The 17,485-nt window shown below is 34.9% G+C and overlaps 2 protein-coding genes across 3 annotated transcripts in view; both read right to left on the bottom strand.

Moving 5' to 3' along the window:
• Positions 1-9,217: 9,217 nt before the first annotated feature.
• On the bottom strand, positions 9,218-15,226 carry LOC122401664 (sphingosine-1-phosphate lyase). Its single transcript, XM_043403938.1, is given in 11 exon segments — positions 9,218-9,253; positions 9,256-9,363; positions 9,418-9,685; positions 9,762-10,000; positions 10,080-10,289; positions 10,363-10,599; positions 10,671-10,879; positions 10,952-11,167; positions 11,245-11,392; positions 11,844-12,336; positions 12,520-15,226. Coding segments are annotated over 9 exon segments (1,650 nt in total). The 5' UTR covers positions 11,387-11,392; positions 11,844-12,336; positions 12,520-15,226; the 3' UTR covers positions 9,218-9,232.
• Positions 15,227-15,399: 173 nt separating this feature from the next.
• The window catches only part of LOC122401666 (tubby-related protein 4), a 53,018-nt gene continuing 50,932 nt past the window's right edge, over positions 15,400-17,485 (bottom strand). The window contains exons 12-16 of one of the 2 annotated variants that reach the window (XM_043403941.1): positions 17,344-17,457; positions 17,057-17,291; positions 16,642-16,821; positions 16,416-16,563; positions 15,400-16,329 (exon numbers count right to left, since the gene is read on the bottom strand). In XM_043403941.1, the coding sequence (XP_043259876.1) occupies positions 16,447-16,563; positions 16,642-16,821; positions 17,057-17,291; positions 17,344-17,457 (646 nt within the window). In that variant the 3' untranslated portion in view covers positions 15,400-16,329; positions 16,416-16,446. The remainder of the gene's footprint in view (positions 16,330-16,415; positions 16,564-16,641; positions 16,822-17,056; positions 17,292-17,343; positions 17,458-17,485) is intronic. The other variant, XM_043403943.1, reaches the window with a different exon arrangement.

Below are 17,485 nucleotides of genomic sequence, written 5' to 3'. Positions count from 1 at the left end.
TAATTAAGCGTCTGAAACAAATGCTCTTATTTCAATATATCCAACCAGTGATCGAAAGTTTCTAGGTAAAGAGGAAAGTATTCAGTTCAGAAATGTTATTCTTTTTCGGATTGGATTTATCTAAAAAGATGAAAAGAACAGTGAATTTAATAAATGAATTTTTAATTTAAATGAAAACATTTTGGATGAAAATTCTTGACCCGCACAGCATTAATGAAAGTTTTTCTGTTTATGTATACTATAATGAAATTACGTTTATTAAATTGCATTGTACAAAATAAAAAGTTCCACGAGCGAGTATGTCATCGTGTATTTGCATTGCATCTGATGCAATGTTGAGAAAACTTTTGATTTAAACTTTTATATTCGATTTCTCTCTAATAAAGGAATTTTTTCTAATAACTCTGGTAATTTAGCAATCCAAAAATTGGCATGTTTTTACATTCAAGGTGCCATCGATAAAGAGATGGTCCAATAATGTGATCTGTAATAATACATTTATGTCCCATGGTTGCTGGTCAGCGACTTATCGAAGTTATTTAGAATTTTCAGTAAACCAATATTGAATACCACGTTTATTTTGTTGTAATTGTACCAATGTCTATTTACAAATATGGAAAGGATGGAATGTATGACTTCCAAGTATCAAACAGTTGCTTAGGAATAACAAAATGACACTCAATTTGTCAACTTATTTGAGGATTGTTTGTTACTGCAACCAAAACAGCAATTTTTGTTGGTTTTCCTCGATTTTCACTCGATCAAAGCGTTTCACTGACGCCGTTTTCGACGTGCATGGTTGAAAAAACCATAGCCCATCTAACAACACCGTGACAATGATGAAAGACTTTGAAAAAGTAAAATAGAATATTCGTCGTTCCCACTCGTAGTACAGTTTTCAAATGCCACACAATTGTTAGTTTCACGTATCATTATCTATTTGTATGGAAAAATTAATCAGAATTACTTAAAAACAATTCCATCCTATTCACTAATTTTTCAAGAATCATATTTACTTCGATTAAAAACAAAATTTAAATTTTGTTTTCCGTTGTACATGTGAATGTGCAGTATCATTAATTTTGTCCTTTGGCCTGCAGCGAAGTCTAAAATATTTACTACCATCTGTTGCCCGTAACTTCGCTTGCATTGAATCTTTTTATATAGGAACAAAATATGTAAATACAACTCAGTTACGTTTGTAGATTGAAAATTTGTATGCAACAAACAAGTTATTGAATTTGTTATCCAACAAATCTATACAAATAAAATTATAACTTTGTACCTAGACAGAAACTAGTTCAAAATAAATCTATCGCGATACATTACGACTGAACCACGACAAAGTTTTAAGTGGCGGTAAACTGCAAGTAGTCTACGATAAATTTCGGTTGACCCGCTATAAATTGCGAATAACTCACAATAAGTTTCACGCTACACATGATAAATTGAAATTTTGCATGATAGTAAATTAACAGGGACGAATACGTCACGGTACTTTCGGACGCATCGTTTTAATATTACTTTAATCGAGGACGGCAATTATTTACGAAAAACATACACATCAATTAAAATAGTTATCGTGCAAGTTACATTAAAATAAAAATATTAAGGTAACATTATCCAGCTCGTTCGCTTTTATATGGATCAGGGGCGCGAACGAGAACAATGGGATAGAATTAATACAGTGAAAACTAAACTCCTATCTGGAACAGTTCCAAAGAGAGGTGGGGATAATTTTGTGAGAATCTACCAAAGAGAAATCGTAATAACCCATCACAGAGTACTTTATTAGAATCGAAATCTTTGAAGTGTTATGTCGCCTTGGATGTAAGCAAACGGTAAAGAGTATTTAAAGCTGCTTCAGAGACGCTGAATACATAACTTGAAACTATTCAATGCTCTATCGATTTCTGCCATGAAAATACTAGATATTCCCAGTATTATTCTCGATTGATTTATATACCTGGAGTTGTTTTTAATTTGATCGTTTAAAACAATATTATTGTTCGTGCACGAGTATATTCAAGCGCGGTAGTTAAAAGGTTAGAGAAACGTTGTAAGCTTGAAGCTCCCGTCAACAAGCTCATTGTGGTATTCAAAGTATTAAAGAAAAATTTCTAAAAAATTCGTACGAACCTACGGACTGACCTGATAATTCAAGCTACGTTGGATCTACGTAAACGGGGTCAGAGACACTGGCGAGCGTCGCGATGTTTGAATTTTTACCCAGTGTTCAAGGAATTGGCGGTATGCCAGAATGACCATCCACGATAACGGTGATAGCGTCTCGTGGATGTCACCAGGCTATCACGCATCCTGGGGATCTTCCGAAGCATGCTAGTTCTCGTCGTCGAGAGCAGGCTATTCGTAACTGGCTGAACTCTGTTTAACTCCCGTGCCTCTCTAAATTTATGTAAACCGAAACTCCGCGTAAAACACTGCCAAAGCAGTTTCCACCCTTTCGGTACACGCGATTAGTCACTCATCATTAATTCACAGGCTACTCAATATTCGAGAGATATTTCGCAGTCCCGAACGTTCTTGCGGAAATCATGTCAACTCCCTTGGCGAAAGACGACATCGAGACATCGTTTTCCTGATAAAAATAATATTTCAAACAATTATTTGTTTGGTCGATATTGTTAATAACTATTTCAGCTACTGCCCAATGAAAATGATTAAAAATTGTAATCGAATAACATCATGGTATGACGATATTTGTATGGATCGATGGTTTCGATGAATTTTTATTCCGAATCGTGATTGTAATTAATATTTATACATTTTAAAATATTGTTAGCAAGATATGCAAATAACTTTTTACCGAGTTCCATAGTAAAAGTAGAGTTTTATAACAAGGGGAGGGATAATTATTTATCGGATATATTAATATAACATTTGTTTAATTTTAATTATTGGTGTAGGAGGGGTGAATTTTTCAATTTGTAAGATACAAATTTTCACATACTGAGATTTTCAAATCTATAACTTCTCTGTGTTTATATCTTTTGTGTATAGTATATTTTCTAAAGTTATTTATTTCAATTCGTACCAAATTTACATAAAAATCTATCTTAATTCTGTGTCGATAACATTGGATTTGACACAGAAATGGTAAGAAATACATCTCAGACATGGACGAACTATGGGATGGACGTCACACGCAATATTTTTTTCGTGACACACGGAGTAAGGACAGAGACAATGCATAGTGTAGAAGTGTAAAGCAGTGGTTTCGTGTCATGCAGATAAGAAATTCGTGAGCCCGACTCATAGGTGAAGTCGAGCGATCGGCGATCAAGGATGTAAACACAGCCTGACCGAACTTTCAGAACATAACAAGTGTATCGGATTACTGTCAACTGATCAACTGACCGCCATCCATGAGAAGAGGCCGTTAAAATCACCTCCGAATTTTCAGGTCGGTATGGCAGTCAGATTCGGCCGCGAAAGTCCATAAGGTGAAAGGTCCATTCATATATCTCGTCTGTGATTCATATATCTCGTCTGTGATAATACCACAGACGAGGTATATGAATAGACCTTTCACCTTATGGACTTTCGCGGCCGAATCTGACTGCCATACCGACCTGAAAATTCGGAGGTGATTTTAGCGGCCTCTTCTCATGGATGGCGGTCAGTTGAGAAACTAGGCACTGAATTAGTATTAATGGGCAGCCAGCTGAATGTGTGCGTAAATACATGTGAGTTGACTATGGGAGGGATTGAAAAAGTATAACTTCGAGGATTCGAGAAAGGCGGCGAATGTGAGTCTATCCTTCTTGCTCTCAACACAGCTGAAATTCGAACTCGCATAATCTCGAATGCGCAGATATTTTTTACTTTCCGACCTATGTAGGCATATATGTATATGTTCCTACGCTTGGGTACAAAAAATACCCGCAATCACTATATTCGCCAAAAATACTAAGTATACAACTGGTCACCCGTGTTGATTCGGATATTTCATCCTACAACATGGTTGGGGACCAGAGGAAACAAAATAGCATGCGATTCACCAACTGTAGAATTCAAGCACCCGGGCGACGATGTTGCCTAGTAGGAGTCATCAGCGACGTTAGAAACGAAGTCAGCATCAAGGTCAGCAGCGAGATCATCGTCGAGTTTCTCTGGATCCACAAGTACGATGATGAGATGTCAGGATCCTTTAGAAAGAAAGAGTAAATGTTTTTACGAAAGGTTTCTACCGTATTTGAAAACTTGATGGCAAATTTAAATCAAACAATTTTTTTTAAGCGTACTCGGAACAAAATACAAAGGATACTTACATTTTTCGCACGTGAGCATCGCCAAATACTCTTTTTCGTATAGATACAGGTTTCCTTTCGAAACGTGTTCACAAACTCTCAAAGCATTATGGCGTCGCGTCTATAGCGTGACCGTAGTTTGGCCGCAGTTGAGAGTCTCATGTGGTTGAATTGTAATTACGAGCTGCCACAGAAATAAAACACAAATTTGTTAACAGACACTTATTAATATTGTATAATTGCATCGATAGAGAATAACGAAGAGAATAGAAATGGTCAAAAATAAAAAATACGTACCTAATTAGACGCGAAGCTGTTAACGCACTTCTCACACCACTTTCCAGACGAAGAATGACGAACAGGATCGGACACGATCTCGCGCGAGGAGTGGGGAGTGGGGTGAGGGAGTCACGTAGTCCGTCTCGACTCTTGATGTGTATTTTCGAAAGAAAGGTTAAACCTTATATCTCGAAGAACTGAAAATAAATAAAATTAAAACATGATGTAAATAAAATTAATATAAAAAGATATGAAACAAACAATTAATTAATGATTTATAATCTTTATACTCCTGCGACGTCACAATGAGCAGCATCCGACTTTCGATTATTCGATAGATTCAATAGTGTCTCTTAAAGATGAAATATCGATATACTGATTGATGCTGACTTCGTTTCTAACGTCGCTGATGACTTCGCTGATGACTCCTACTGGGCAACATCGTCGCCCGGGTGCTTGAATTCTACAGTTGGTGAGTCGCATGCTATTTTGTTTCCTCTGGTCCCTAACCATGTTGTAGGATGAAATATCCGAATCAACACGGGTGACCAGTTGTATACTTGGTATTTTTGACGAGTTAAGTGACCGCGGGTATGAAAAATACCCATGAGTTATATTTTTTTAGTGCAGGCTAGGGTCTTCTTGCACTCGCGTTTTTTAATGTTATCAATAAATATTACACAATTTTGATAAAATATATGAAATATGTTTATTATCTTTATATGAATTAAATAATTGAGTAGAATATGAATTGATATAATGTGAAAACATTATATTAATCGTATGATTGAGTAAAATATCTTACATCATTAATATAATTATTAAATATTCGTTTTATTAATTAATACATCATATGATGTATTTTATGTGCAAGAAGGCGTTTCGCGACTGGTCGATTTTCAACTCAAAGGAACATGCATGTTAATTTTATTTTTTTTTAAATTTACTTTGACGACAGAATCGACCAAGGTTAATTGAATATTTTGAATAATAATTTAACTAATTTATTTCAATTTGCAAAGTAAATTATTTTATCATGAAATCTTTATTAAAGTCTTACATTTTGAACAATTAAATTTCAATCACAAATTTTTCTTGAATAATAATATATTTCAATATTAACGTACTCTGTTGTTGATATATTACATATAACAAGTCGAGTTATTTTAACTGAGAATAGATAACGTTTAGTTAATTATTAATAACCAGTTGTTTTAGTCAGGATTTTCAGGATACTTTCCCGTGTTCGTTGCCTAAGTTCATGCACATGCCCAAGTGTTATTTGCACGAGCGAATGCAACGGGGCACGATGACTTAGTTTGTAACATTTATAATAATAATTTATCTGTGCGACTGACAATGCTAGGTGTCTCGTGCACGATGTACTGTCCACATATGTGTGTTTGTGGTTAGGTTGTGGAAGTGCATCGTATCAAAAGTTCATCACAATTCAGATACAGAATTTTTTGACACTAGATTCATAACAATCACAATAATAATATTTACTTGGCAATTGTTCGTATTGCATACACGTCGATAATATTGTAAAATGCATAATGAATTAGCTTTTCAATCTTATATAATCATATATGTATAGAGTATATTTTAATAAAGACTATATCAGATATATTAAAATGTTTTACATAAATAATAAAAGTACGCAATGGGCACTAGCTTTGTCAGTCCACTGCAAAAACTGGTACGTACACAATTAGAGTATGAATGAGGTTGTGTCCGGGTGTCGGAGGAACCCCGGGGAGTCCTCTCTAGTTTAGGTCGCGCCCGGACATTGAAAATGAGAACCGTGGAGTGTTTGTTTGAGAGACTGAGTTTTGCATTTTTTTAAATATAGGGTTAGGTAGGTAGGTAACTTATTCTCTGGTGTGTGTGTTTAAACCTAAGTAGGTAGGGTCAGGGCAGGACTGTCCACATTAGTAATTCGGGTAGGCGCGTTTTCGCGTGGCAGTTCTGTTCCTGTAGTTACGATTTCGAGAGTAGAAATCTTGCTGATTCAAACGGTGCACTTGTGCTGTTTGTTTCGGCTTTATTTTCGACTCCTCGAATCGCGCGACTCTTAAAGTTGCTCTCTCGTGCTCGCGGTCGGGATTAGGTCCCTTTCGAAACGTTCGTCCCGCTCGAGATTCACCACGTATGCTCTTGCAACAATTCGTATATTGTTGGAAGATTACGTATTGCACAAAATCTTGAGCCCGGTCTTTCGTAAGTTTCAGGCATCGGCAGGACCGCCGAAGAAAGAAAAGGCTCTCAATGAGCCGAAGAGGCCCTGACAAACTGTCTCAAGAGTGGGCTGCAACAAATGGCTTTTCATCTTCATCCTCGGATGAGAATGGAAAGTCATTCCTGTTACTACTTTGTCACTTAACTCGTCTGTAGTTGTAGTTAGTTTATTTTTTTGACTCGCTCACGTATGCATGTACCTGATGGTACATGATTGCACCATACATGCCAGCCATCCGTCCCCATAACTCGCGGTTATGATATACATAGAGTTGCGAATATCCAATAATCGCGTTTGCTTGTAGAGTTGCGAATCACTGTTTTTCGCGTTTCTTTTTCAGGGTAGTGTTGCGCCTTGAAACGATACGCGATTGGTTTTTTGCAAACTTAGGTACCGAATGTTTGCTTAAAAATAGCGTTGCGAATATATGATAAACGTGATTGCTCGTAGAGTTGCGAAATACTATTTTTCACGTTTGCTTTTCAGGGTAGTGTTGCGAACAATCACGATTCGCGTTGCTTTTTTACTCTTTTATATATATAATAATGGATGTCAACCGCGTTTGTAATTTTCACGTTATAAATTAGCGTTGCGATCTTGATCAATCGTGCGATTTTTTATTTAGCGTTGCGATATTTTCAATGCCCAAATTCTACCCCAATTGTAGTACTAGTAGTAGTTAGTTTATTTTGTGGCCAGTACATGTCTATGTACATGTACCAATAGCCCCTGATTAAAGTTAGAGTTGCGAATAATATACAATGTTCGCGTTTGCTCGTAGAGTTGCGAACAAATATTTATCGCGTTGATATATTAGTGCTGCGAATAAATACGATTCGTGATTGTCTTTATGCAAACCTAGGAACCCGGCGTTTGCTTTAAAAATAGCGTTGCGAATTTTTAGTAAACGCGATTGCGAATTAGAGTTGCGAATTACTATGGTAATTATTTACTTTAGTGATTCCTCACCGATTTCGATGACCTTGAAATATGTTGTCAAGGTCACTGTTATGAACATTTTTTTCTATATACATGTTACCGCCGCTGTTTACATATTTTTGTTTTTTTATTGATGAATACTAATGAATATTAAATCGATTTATAGACAGGTCTGTGTGGTAACTTAATTATTTTTTATTTCGAATTCCAATTTTTCTTTCAGAAATTTTGATGACCGCGCGCAATGCGGTCTGTAGAGTCTGTGTTTGTTCTGTCTAATAGTTTTCTGTTTTTCGAAGCACAGTTGCTTTCATTAAAGTATCATTTAGAGTTTAGGAAAACGCAAAAGTAGAGTCAACACTCGTTACCAGTATTAGAGTGCATCACTGAAGAGGAATTTCGAGCGATGCTCCACGAGCAAAAAATGTAAATACTATCACATTTTATTCTATGTACGTTTAGAAAAAATTTATTCTTTCAAATTTTGCCATCTCAATCAAAATTTTTTAAAATTATTAAGAAGCTTTGCTTAGTTTAGAATATGTAGTCTTTTATATTATATTAAAAATGTCTATAATTTTAAAAAGAGATTATAATTTTTTTTTTGTTTTTTACAGTTTCTAGATTTCATCCCTACATCCTGGTAACCAGTAAGACCATGCAGATGACTTCGCTGATGATCGTACTCAACAATTGGTAAGTTGCATATGATTTTAAACTAACCTAACTCAAACATGTCGATTCGGACCTTTCGTCCTTCGACATGGTTAACTGGTTGTATGCTTGGTATTTTTGGAAAGTATAGTGACCACGGGTATTTTTTATTCTTAGTAAATGCACAACAATTATACTTCTGTTAAATAAATATATTTCGGTCGATTCAAACGTTATACATTCTTATTAAAGGTATATAATTAATAGAATCTTATTTTATATACTTTGAATATTCATATCACGTTAATGTACACAAACTATTAATAATTTATAAATTAAAGTTTTATTACTATATTTTCATTTTACAAATATTGTACAAACAAACGCAGTAAAAAAGAAGTTCAAAATATATTGTAGATATAAATATGTAAATGCTACTCGATATCGACATATTGACGAAAACTCTTTTTTATAGATACATTATAAAATTCATTCTTGGTTGTTTCTGTGAAATCTGTTACACAGGTATCTTTTTGATTAGAACAAATGTTTGTACTATCAAACTATCTTCTTAACGAGGTAAAAATACTATTGTACAAAATATATGTTACATCATTAATTTATATAATATGATAGATGGAGGTATTATTAAGATAATACTGTTCAGATCATTATGTTTATTTTAAGTTTTTTGATGCATCTAATTTAGATAACTGAAATGTTACCTTCTATTCTCCCAAATAAAATAATAAAAAGGGAAATCAAATATCCCATAAGAAGAAATAGCCTAATCAATTAAAAGAAGCAACCTATTTCGGTTGAAAATATTTAAGAAAAATACAATTTTTTTTTAAATTTCTGGTCCGTTACTGTGGCTGTTTGATTTTTTGGCGTATAATACATGGAATCTAAGAAGTATTTTGTAAAGTCACCAACAATAGTTCTATCAGATATGGTTTGACTCATTCCATAAATTGCAAGCTAAAAGAAAATATATTATTATTTGTATATTATGTTTTTATCAGTTATACTTACTTTTCCTTTGACAGGGATGTTTGGGTTTTTCAAAATTATACTCAATTCAGTTTCAACATCTTTCAAAAATTTATTTGCCACGCCTGGCTCAGTGTGAACAGATGTAACACAAATGTGTATACCAGAAGGAAATTGAAGTGGATTTAAATTCCATCCTTTTGCATTCAAAGCTTCCGAAAGTTTATAAATATGAAAATCGTTTGATCCCAATGCAATAACTGAAGTAGCTGGAGTGCCAAAAATGAATATTCCGTCCATTTTTCTCAAACTGTAATTAATTAAATATACATAATTATATATAAAAAAGTAGAATTGACAAACTTCTTTCAAATTCAGGTATATACTTTTGTTCAATGTATTTAGTGGTTAGTATAATATTTGTAGTTGCATTTATATATCCATCATAACCAAAATACATTAATGTGGCCCAACATGAAGCTATAACTCCACCAGCTCTCGAACCATTTACTGTTGGAGAACCATAAATACCTCCAAGCCAATCAGTCGTTATGGTGTATTGATGATGTCTGTATGATTTATTTCTATAAAGAATAATGGAGGAACCTTTTGGAGCATAGCCATACTAAAAAAAAAGAGTTGAATTTTATATTCACACTGAAATAAATAAAATTGAATGTATAATTTCAATATTATTTATATACTTTGTGCGTGTCGGCCGATATACTTGTAACACCAGGTAGTTTAAAATCAAATGGTGGTATATTAAAACCTGCCTTTGGCATGAAACAAATTAAAAATCCACCAAGACAAGCATCAACATGGACTGGAATGTTATACTTTATCCCTAAATTAGAAATGGCTTCAATATTATCCATTGTTCCATATGGAAAATTTGGAGTTGATCCTACTAACTGTTGTGATGCTACATTAATATCATGTTTATTGATATAGCTGTAAAAATTAATGAGATATTTACATTCTTACCATTACTGTATTTCTTGTTATGGCTCTTTCCATATGTTTAATAGAAACTGTATAACTATGTGGATTAACAGGTACTAAACGTACTTTAATTTTTAAGTACTGAGCAGCCTTATCAAAAGCAGAATGTGCTGTTATTGGTATTACCATTTCTGGATTCTTAATACCTTTCATATGTCTTGCATAGTCTCTATATGTTTTACATGCTAACAGAATTGACTCTGTACCACCAGTAGTCATCTAAAGAAAACTCTGTTTTATTTTGATCTATATTGCTTATTATATATTATTGAAAGTTGAAAACAACTTACTGTACCACAAGAATCTTCATCACCATGAAATAAATGACAAGCTATTCTAACCACTTCAGCTTCTAATTTACATATACCAGGAAATACATCAGGATGTAAGGGATTTGTATATGATGCAATTTTATAAACATCTCCCATTAAATGTACTAGTTTAGAATCAGACACATACACAGTCCCAGATACTTTTCCATTTTTCCAGTCATAACCACCTAAATGAAAGTACATACATTTTGTTATTTGTTCCATAGAAAGTAACATTTTTTTATTGTTATTCTTTTTACCTAAGTTTACACAATTCTGTACTATTTTTAATATTTCAACTTTTTCCATGCCATTACTGGGAAGGTCTAAAATAAATGGAACACCCTTTGTCTTTTGTAAAGCTTCTGCTTCAAACGACAAGTTAATATTATTTAGTCCTTTATTAATTTTATTTCTAATGGCTGGTATGTAATTTCTTAATCTAAAAAGTTGCTTTTTTCCACGTTCTATTAGACCTATGGAACAAATTACAGTAGGTTTCACTTACCATAGTTGAATCACAGATATTAAAATTTATATTAAATAAACTCACTTTCATCTTGAACGACAAAGTTCCACAACCAAATTGTGGTGAAAATGGTTGTACTTGTTATAGTCACTATTTGCCATGGTTCTTTGTCTTGAAACAAATTATTTATAAATCCCTTTACAGGGTTTAGACAGAATGTATTCATATTTATCTGAAAAAATTCTGTTTATATTATACATTTTTATTTGCCTTTACTTTATAAATCCAAATCGAATTGTACAGTGTAATATGTACATTAACGTCTATTATTATTATTATTACCAGACAAATTTTTAGCTTATAAAACAGGTGTTTACGTTTATTTATTCTTGTTCCCTCGCTTACTCTCAGTAGTCACACACACACACACACACACTATTTACTCACTCATTTGTTACATTCACTTTCGCACTCACGCTACACTCATACTCCCTCCTTTAACGTATTTCACTTTCTAGTATTTTCGTTCCACTCGCTTTGTACTTTTCTTTGTTCTACTAATCCATTCATTCTAATAAGGTACTGATTCTAGTAACATTTACTTCGGTGTTCTATTTATAAAATCATATATGCTACAATGTACATATATGTATGGAGCAATATTTGAATTCTTGTATACGTACCAAATTTTTCAAACGATACTTGGCATTAAAGTGTACTACAAACGTGCATTCCGAAGTCCGAACGGTTCACAAGAAAATATAAAACACTGCCAATGTTTCGAAAAAAAATTGTAGTAGATAATAACTATACGATTGACACCTATTTTATTGACCTGTGAAGGAACTAATTGCAATTTGGCGAAACGTCGAAACAATTTCTTGCAAGGATCACTGCTTACACCTTGCACCCAAAAAACCAGTTTCAACTCTCAATATATGGAGTGGCGTATTTCATTTCGTAACAAAATGATTTCTATGTGAAAGTAACAACTAACAGATGGCAGCTCCTAACCATTTCTTATACAAATACCACAAAATGGCTCGAGGACATTTTATACACAGACATTCTACGAAATATTTTAAGCTCGCGGCGATAAATATAGCGTTATCTGTTGAATCACGGTTATCTTATCTGGCTAATAGCTTGAATTCATTTGCTTTTATTCCATTAAATCTACAATGGAAATTTTAATTTAATGAATGTATAACATTTGAACCTTGAATGGGTAAAAAGTATGTAAAAACAAAGTTGAAATTGAAATGATATACTAACTAATGCATTTAAAGGTTAATGTATTTAATTTCGATTACTAAATATAATTGCATTATAAAACACAGAAACTGGGAATGAAATTACCATTGCCGTGTAGAATTTCTTTCTTTATTTACAAATATCTGATAATCATCAATGTACTCGGTAACAAAATTTGCATTGCACATGTACAGAATGACTGTTCAGCACTAAGACGATAAATCAACAATCTCATCGTAAGAGAGAAAACAATACTGATACGATTTGCACACTATGTATATCGTGTCGTTATTATATAATACTCAGTCGCAGAATTTCACACGTGGCATAGCGTTTTTATAGAAGCATAATCTTAATATTACGCTCGTAAATGAAAGAGAATAATATACCAACGAAAAAAAGAGACTACCATCTATAGATCAACGTACGTGTAGTCTGACTTGAGCTAGGCCGAACATTTTGGAACTCAGTCACGATTGGCGCGAGTGGCTACAAACGCCTCGGTCGGTTTAATAATACATATGTTGAAGTAACAATTGCTGTACAACAATACAATCAAGCAACTTCCGACAGTTAACGTAGACTACTGTAGATTATTCCGTTCAATTTACATACGTATAGGCACTCTATTTATCGCCAAAAAAGCACTCTGCGATGATCCAGAAATACAATAGTCGAATTAAATTCAAATGATTATTCAAAGATGCAATAAACTCGTTACTCACATTGTGCTAATTTTTTCAAAAAACAACAATCGAGCGGTAAGATACACAGAACCGTTTAATCGAGATGTCCCAGTGGCTTTGAGCGATCAATTGACTCTAATTCGAGTACACCGGTTCTTTGTTTTTTAACTTTAACAGAGCTTGGAAGATAACGGTGCGCGAAGAATTGCTTGTGATCGACGTAAACGTTGCCTATCGCGTGACTTAAGCCCGTATTGTTCGGCAAATGCAATAAGGACGTATATATTAAAAATAAGTGGGTCACATTGATGCGGATCTTTTCATATCAAAATTTCGTGCAAGTATGAAAAGTTAACCATCGGTGGAACTTTCATTATAACGTGATTCTTTATTTCTTTTCCTTTTTTTGTCGTTTTATAATTCCACTTTTTTTTTCTTTTTTTGGGTTTTTTTTTTTGTTTTTATTTTTATATTTTTTTAATGATCCCTCAGTCGCATCTCGTTCGTGTAAATAAAGGAAACTCTGTAACGATCATATACAAAATGTTCTTCGATAAACATACGAACCAATGGCGAACTTCAAACGAACTCTCAGAAGGATGTTAGCGGGTTGAGTACCGAGCGAACCTTTCACACTTTTCTATTTAAATTATTATGTAAAAACTAGAATATTCAATATTTCAATGGTCAAAATTATTTCACAGTGTTTCCAATGGTATTGATATTGTTTAGAAGGTTGCTAGTGTAAGGGTTTATTTATGAAAGTGATGTATGTCGAAGTGTTAGTCGCTATTGACAGACATGATCTGAATAGAAATATTAATAACAGATACCGGTATCTATTACGGTACTCAACCTGCTAACCCACGATTACGTGGTCCGATCAATCCATGGTGATACTTTAAAAATGCGTGTCGTTCTCTTTCCAGATGTTCGTTGCTTTTTGAAACTAAGGCTTCCTCATACCGGGTACTCTAAAATCCGTAGTACAGTTCGAAAAGAGAAGATTTTTGTCGAATCTATAAATCGAAAACGTGGGATAAAATTTGTTTTGCACGAGTCTTAGGTTTTGAAACAGTCGATTTTTTAAAATATAATTCATAAACTTATAAATCTTGACTCATGGATTCCATACTGTTTATGTACAAAGTTCGTAAAGTTTGAGATTAGTATCGTTCGATAAAATGTTTTTCATTTTGTTTATGGAGCAAGCAAATCATTGTCTTTTCGATCGTACCATGGATTATGGGACATCCTGTACAATACTATTCCCATGAGCTTGTGGTTTGTGTTTCGCGGTGCAAATGCAATACTATGTAAAGAAAAAACTGACTCAGTATTGATGATACATGTGTACGTGCTGTCGACTACTGGTAATAGTAGATAATTCAGGATACAACGTTGCCTAGAAATCAAAATTACCGCATGGTCTAGTGGATTTATATACTGACACGATTACTGACAATGTGTGATATAAATATTTATCGCTAACTCGTGAGTATGGGGCGGCCTGAACAGTGATTGTGAACATAGTCGAAGGAAACTGATTTCGAAACACCCGTAACTTTGGACGCGAAGGACGTATATCTGAAAAAATTGCACCTTATATGCAATGTTATAAAGTCAATTCCTCCTTCGATCGAACTGTGCAATAATTTTGTTCATATCCTTTAACAAACGTATGCTCGATTTTATGAATTACTGTTATGTTGACGAATGCTTTAACGAAATTGATCTACGCGCACCTACACGGCAACAAAATTTAGAATCGCGTTTCTAGCGTATATTCAACTTATCATACAATCACTTAGTCACTCAAAGATCGCTCACGATCTGTTGAATTTGTTTCCATCATAATGTTCTCTAATCATCGTTCCAGGCGCCCCACTCTCGAAATTTTGATTCAACGAAAAAGTATCCCTTAAGCACTTCTCGCGTAGGCCTGACGTTGATCTTCCGCGTTACTTACAATTAGGCGAATGAAGTACAACGATCATGGGTTAAGTATAGACGACAGTTAGTTTGATGCGTGCACACATTGGCATACAGACGAATGCTTTTCATCCTTGCGTTAATCTGACTCCATACCACCATCTCCCCCCCCCCACCCCCGCCTCCATCACCATTTCGCCTGTCCTACTTCGATAAGGAAGAACACAGGCCGGACGTTAAAAGTTACCATTTAGCGTTATCATTAATTTTATAATATGCATTAAGAAACATTTAAATCGAACAACATGAAACGCACGCGCCGATAAGCGGGTCCGTCAATATATATGTATATAAAATTCGAATACATCCGGCGGACCGCAAAAATGAACGAGGTGAACTTTCAACAGCATTACTAGACTTCAACGTGTCGCATAAACTATACAAAAATGAGCACTCGAAGAGTTGGGAGAAACGAAATATTTTGGACGGTACGGCGAAGAAGCATTCAACGAAATCTTATTCACTACGGTTCCTTTACAACAAAATCCATTGTGTCCCGCTCGAATTCAAGTCCCTTTGCAACTGTCCACGCTAACAAGGGGAGGATTAGTAGTGTCAAACGGCTGATTTCGATAAAATTGATATGGGACGAGTAGAACTGTACCTACGAAAATCGTAAGTACAATATTGTTGGTGAACTTTTAACCTCTGATTTTTTAAAAGTTCATAGACATATTCGACTAATATTAATCTGTTATTTTCGTAGGTGTAAGTCTAGCATGTAGTACCTATTTTATCGAAATTAGCGACTCCCACTACTAACTCTCTACTTGTAAGATCCGCGAAGTGAAATTAGTGTATGTCGAGTTTACTTTAGCTTGAAGGCGTTCGTTCGAGAGGCTCGCGTAAGGCCTTAAGAAGGGTTTGTGTTTTCGTTTTCGTGCTACACACAAGGCCATATGCATTCGGCTCGAGATTTCGGTGCAAAAATCCCTCTCTATCGTGGCGATGGCTGGTTGATGCTCGCTTGTTTACTTAAAGAACTTATTTCTAGCCCGTCACTAGTTTTAATAATCGAAAGACATACGGCTCTATTACACGCTTAAAAGCTGTATTTAAAGATGTCTTTCATTCATTGTAATTCTATGTGTAGCGTATTGTTACAGCTTTAATTCCTCTACGACTTGCTAGGTTTTTCTTCTTTTTTTTTTTTCTTTTTGGACGAATATTTCGATTTAATTACAGCATACGTTCCGGGTTGCGTTTCTGGTACGTGTATTACAAATTTCACGCGAATCTGAAAATCGTGTTTGAATATTTTAGAATTGACGAAAATTAAGATCGAACGTTCGTTGTATTTAACTCTTGATATTATTTCCATACCTGTATCAAATGAAGTATCAGCGACTAACAGTTACTTGAGCCGTTGTGTAACATTAGCCAAGGCAACGGCGAAGGCTTGTAAAGCACTGAAAGGATATTGGAAATCCAATGTGTAGGCATTCCCATCTATTCTTCCGAATTGCATCACCTGGCAAAAGATTTAAACAGATTTTAGTTATCGGATCGCGCGGACCAAGGCTATCGTTTAAAGACAGTCGTTTTCTACCTGTCGGCCTTTAAATTCTATCTGAAAGTTCTTCGCGCTTTCTTGGGTCACTCTGCCGCCGAAATCAAGCTGATACACCTGGCTAGATTCGTTCCACATCGGCGCCTTATTATGCATCACAAGTTCCCGCCTTACTGCTTCCGATTTGTGAGCAGATGCTCCTCCACTCTTTTGCTTCAACTGCACATCGTGATTAGAAACGCATTACTATTTCTTCGCGACCCTCTGAGTAATATTAAAATCTTTATATGGACGAATCGAATGGAAATTGACCAAGTTTAACGAATTTAGAAAGTTTATTTTATAACTCCGGTAAAAAGTAATTTACTTCATGCATATTTTCTCAACGCTTATCTCTAATATTCAAGTTTGCTCATTGATACTGTGTATACCTATATTTATAACTTTTGCCAACCTTTTGGCGTAATTGTGCCTTTTGGAACGTTTCGAGGTCCCGGTAGCTTCCCGACGATTCGTCTTGAAGCAGCCCTTCCTCGTCCGAACTCTCACCCCGGCTCTTTCGCGTTTTTCTGCTCAGTAAAGGACTTGATAGTAGCCTTCTTCTAATCGGCGAAGCCGACGCCGGTCTTTTGCCTTTCTTCGACGGTGCTGGACTACTGGGAGAACTTCTAGGCAATCTGAAAAAAGTTCTTAGAGAAAAGAGGATTTGTCAAACGATTCGTATGATATAATATGTTTTACCTGGACGATGGTCGAGGCGACGGTGGTGGTAGAGAGTGGCTTTCGTCGAAATCTCGGAGTCGAGCTGCAAGACCGTCCAAGGATGACGCTAACGAACCGCTTGGACTGGATAGTCTATGAAATTCATTGGCAGGAAAAATAA

The sequence above is a fragment of the Colletes gigas genome, unplaced genomic scaffold (genome assembly GCF_013123115.1).
Source record: "Colletes gigas isolate AHSC1104 unplaced genomic scaffold, ASM1312311v1 Colletes_gigas_Sc00027, whole genome shotgun sequence".
NCBI classification, from domain to species: domain Eukaryota; kingdom Metazoa; phylum Arthropoda; class Insecta; order Hymenoptera; family Colletidae; genus Colletes; species Colletes gigas.
The sequence above is the reverse complement of the archived record's forward strand: the minus strand, read 5'-3'. Positions and strand labels throughout refer to the sequence as shown.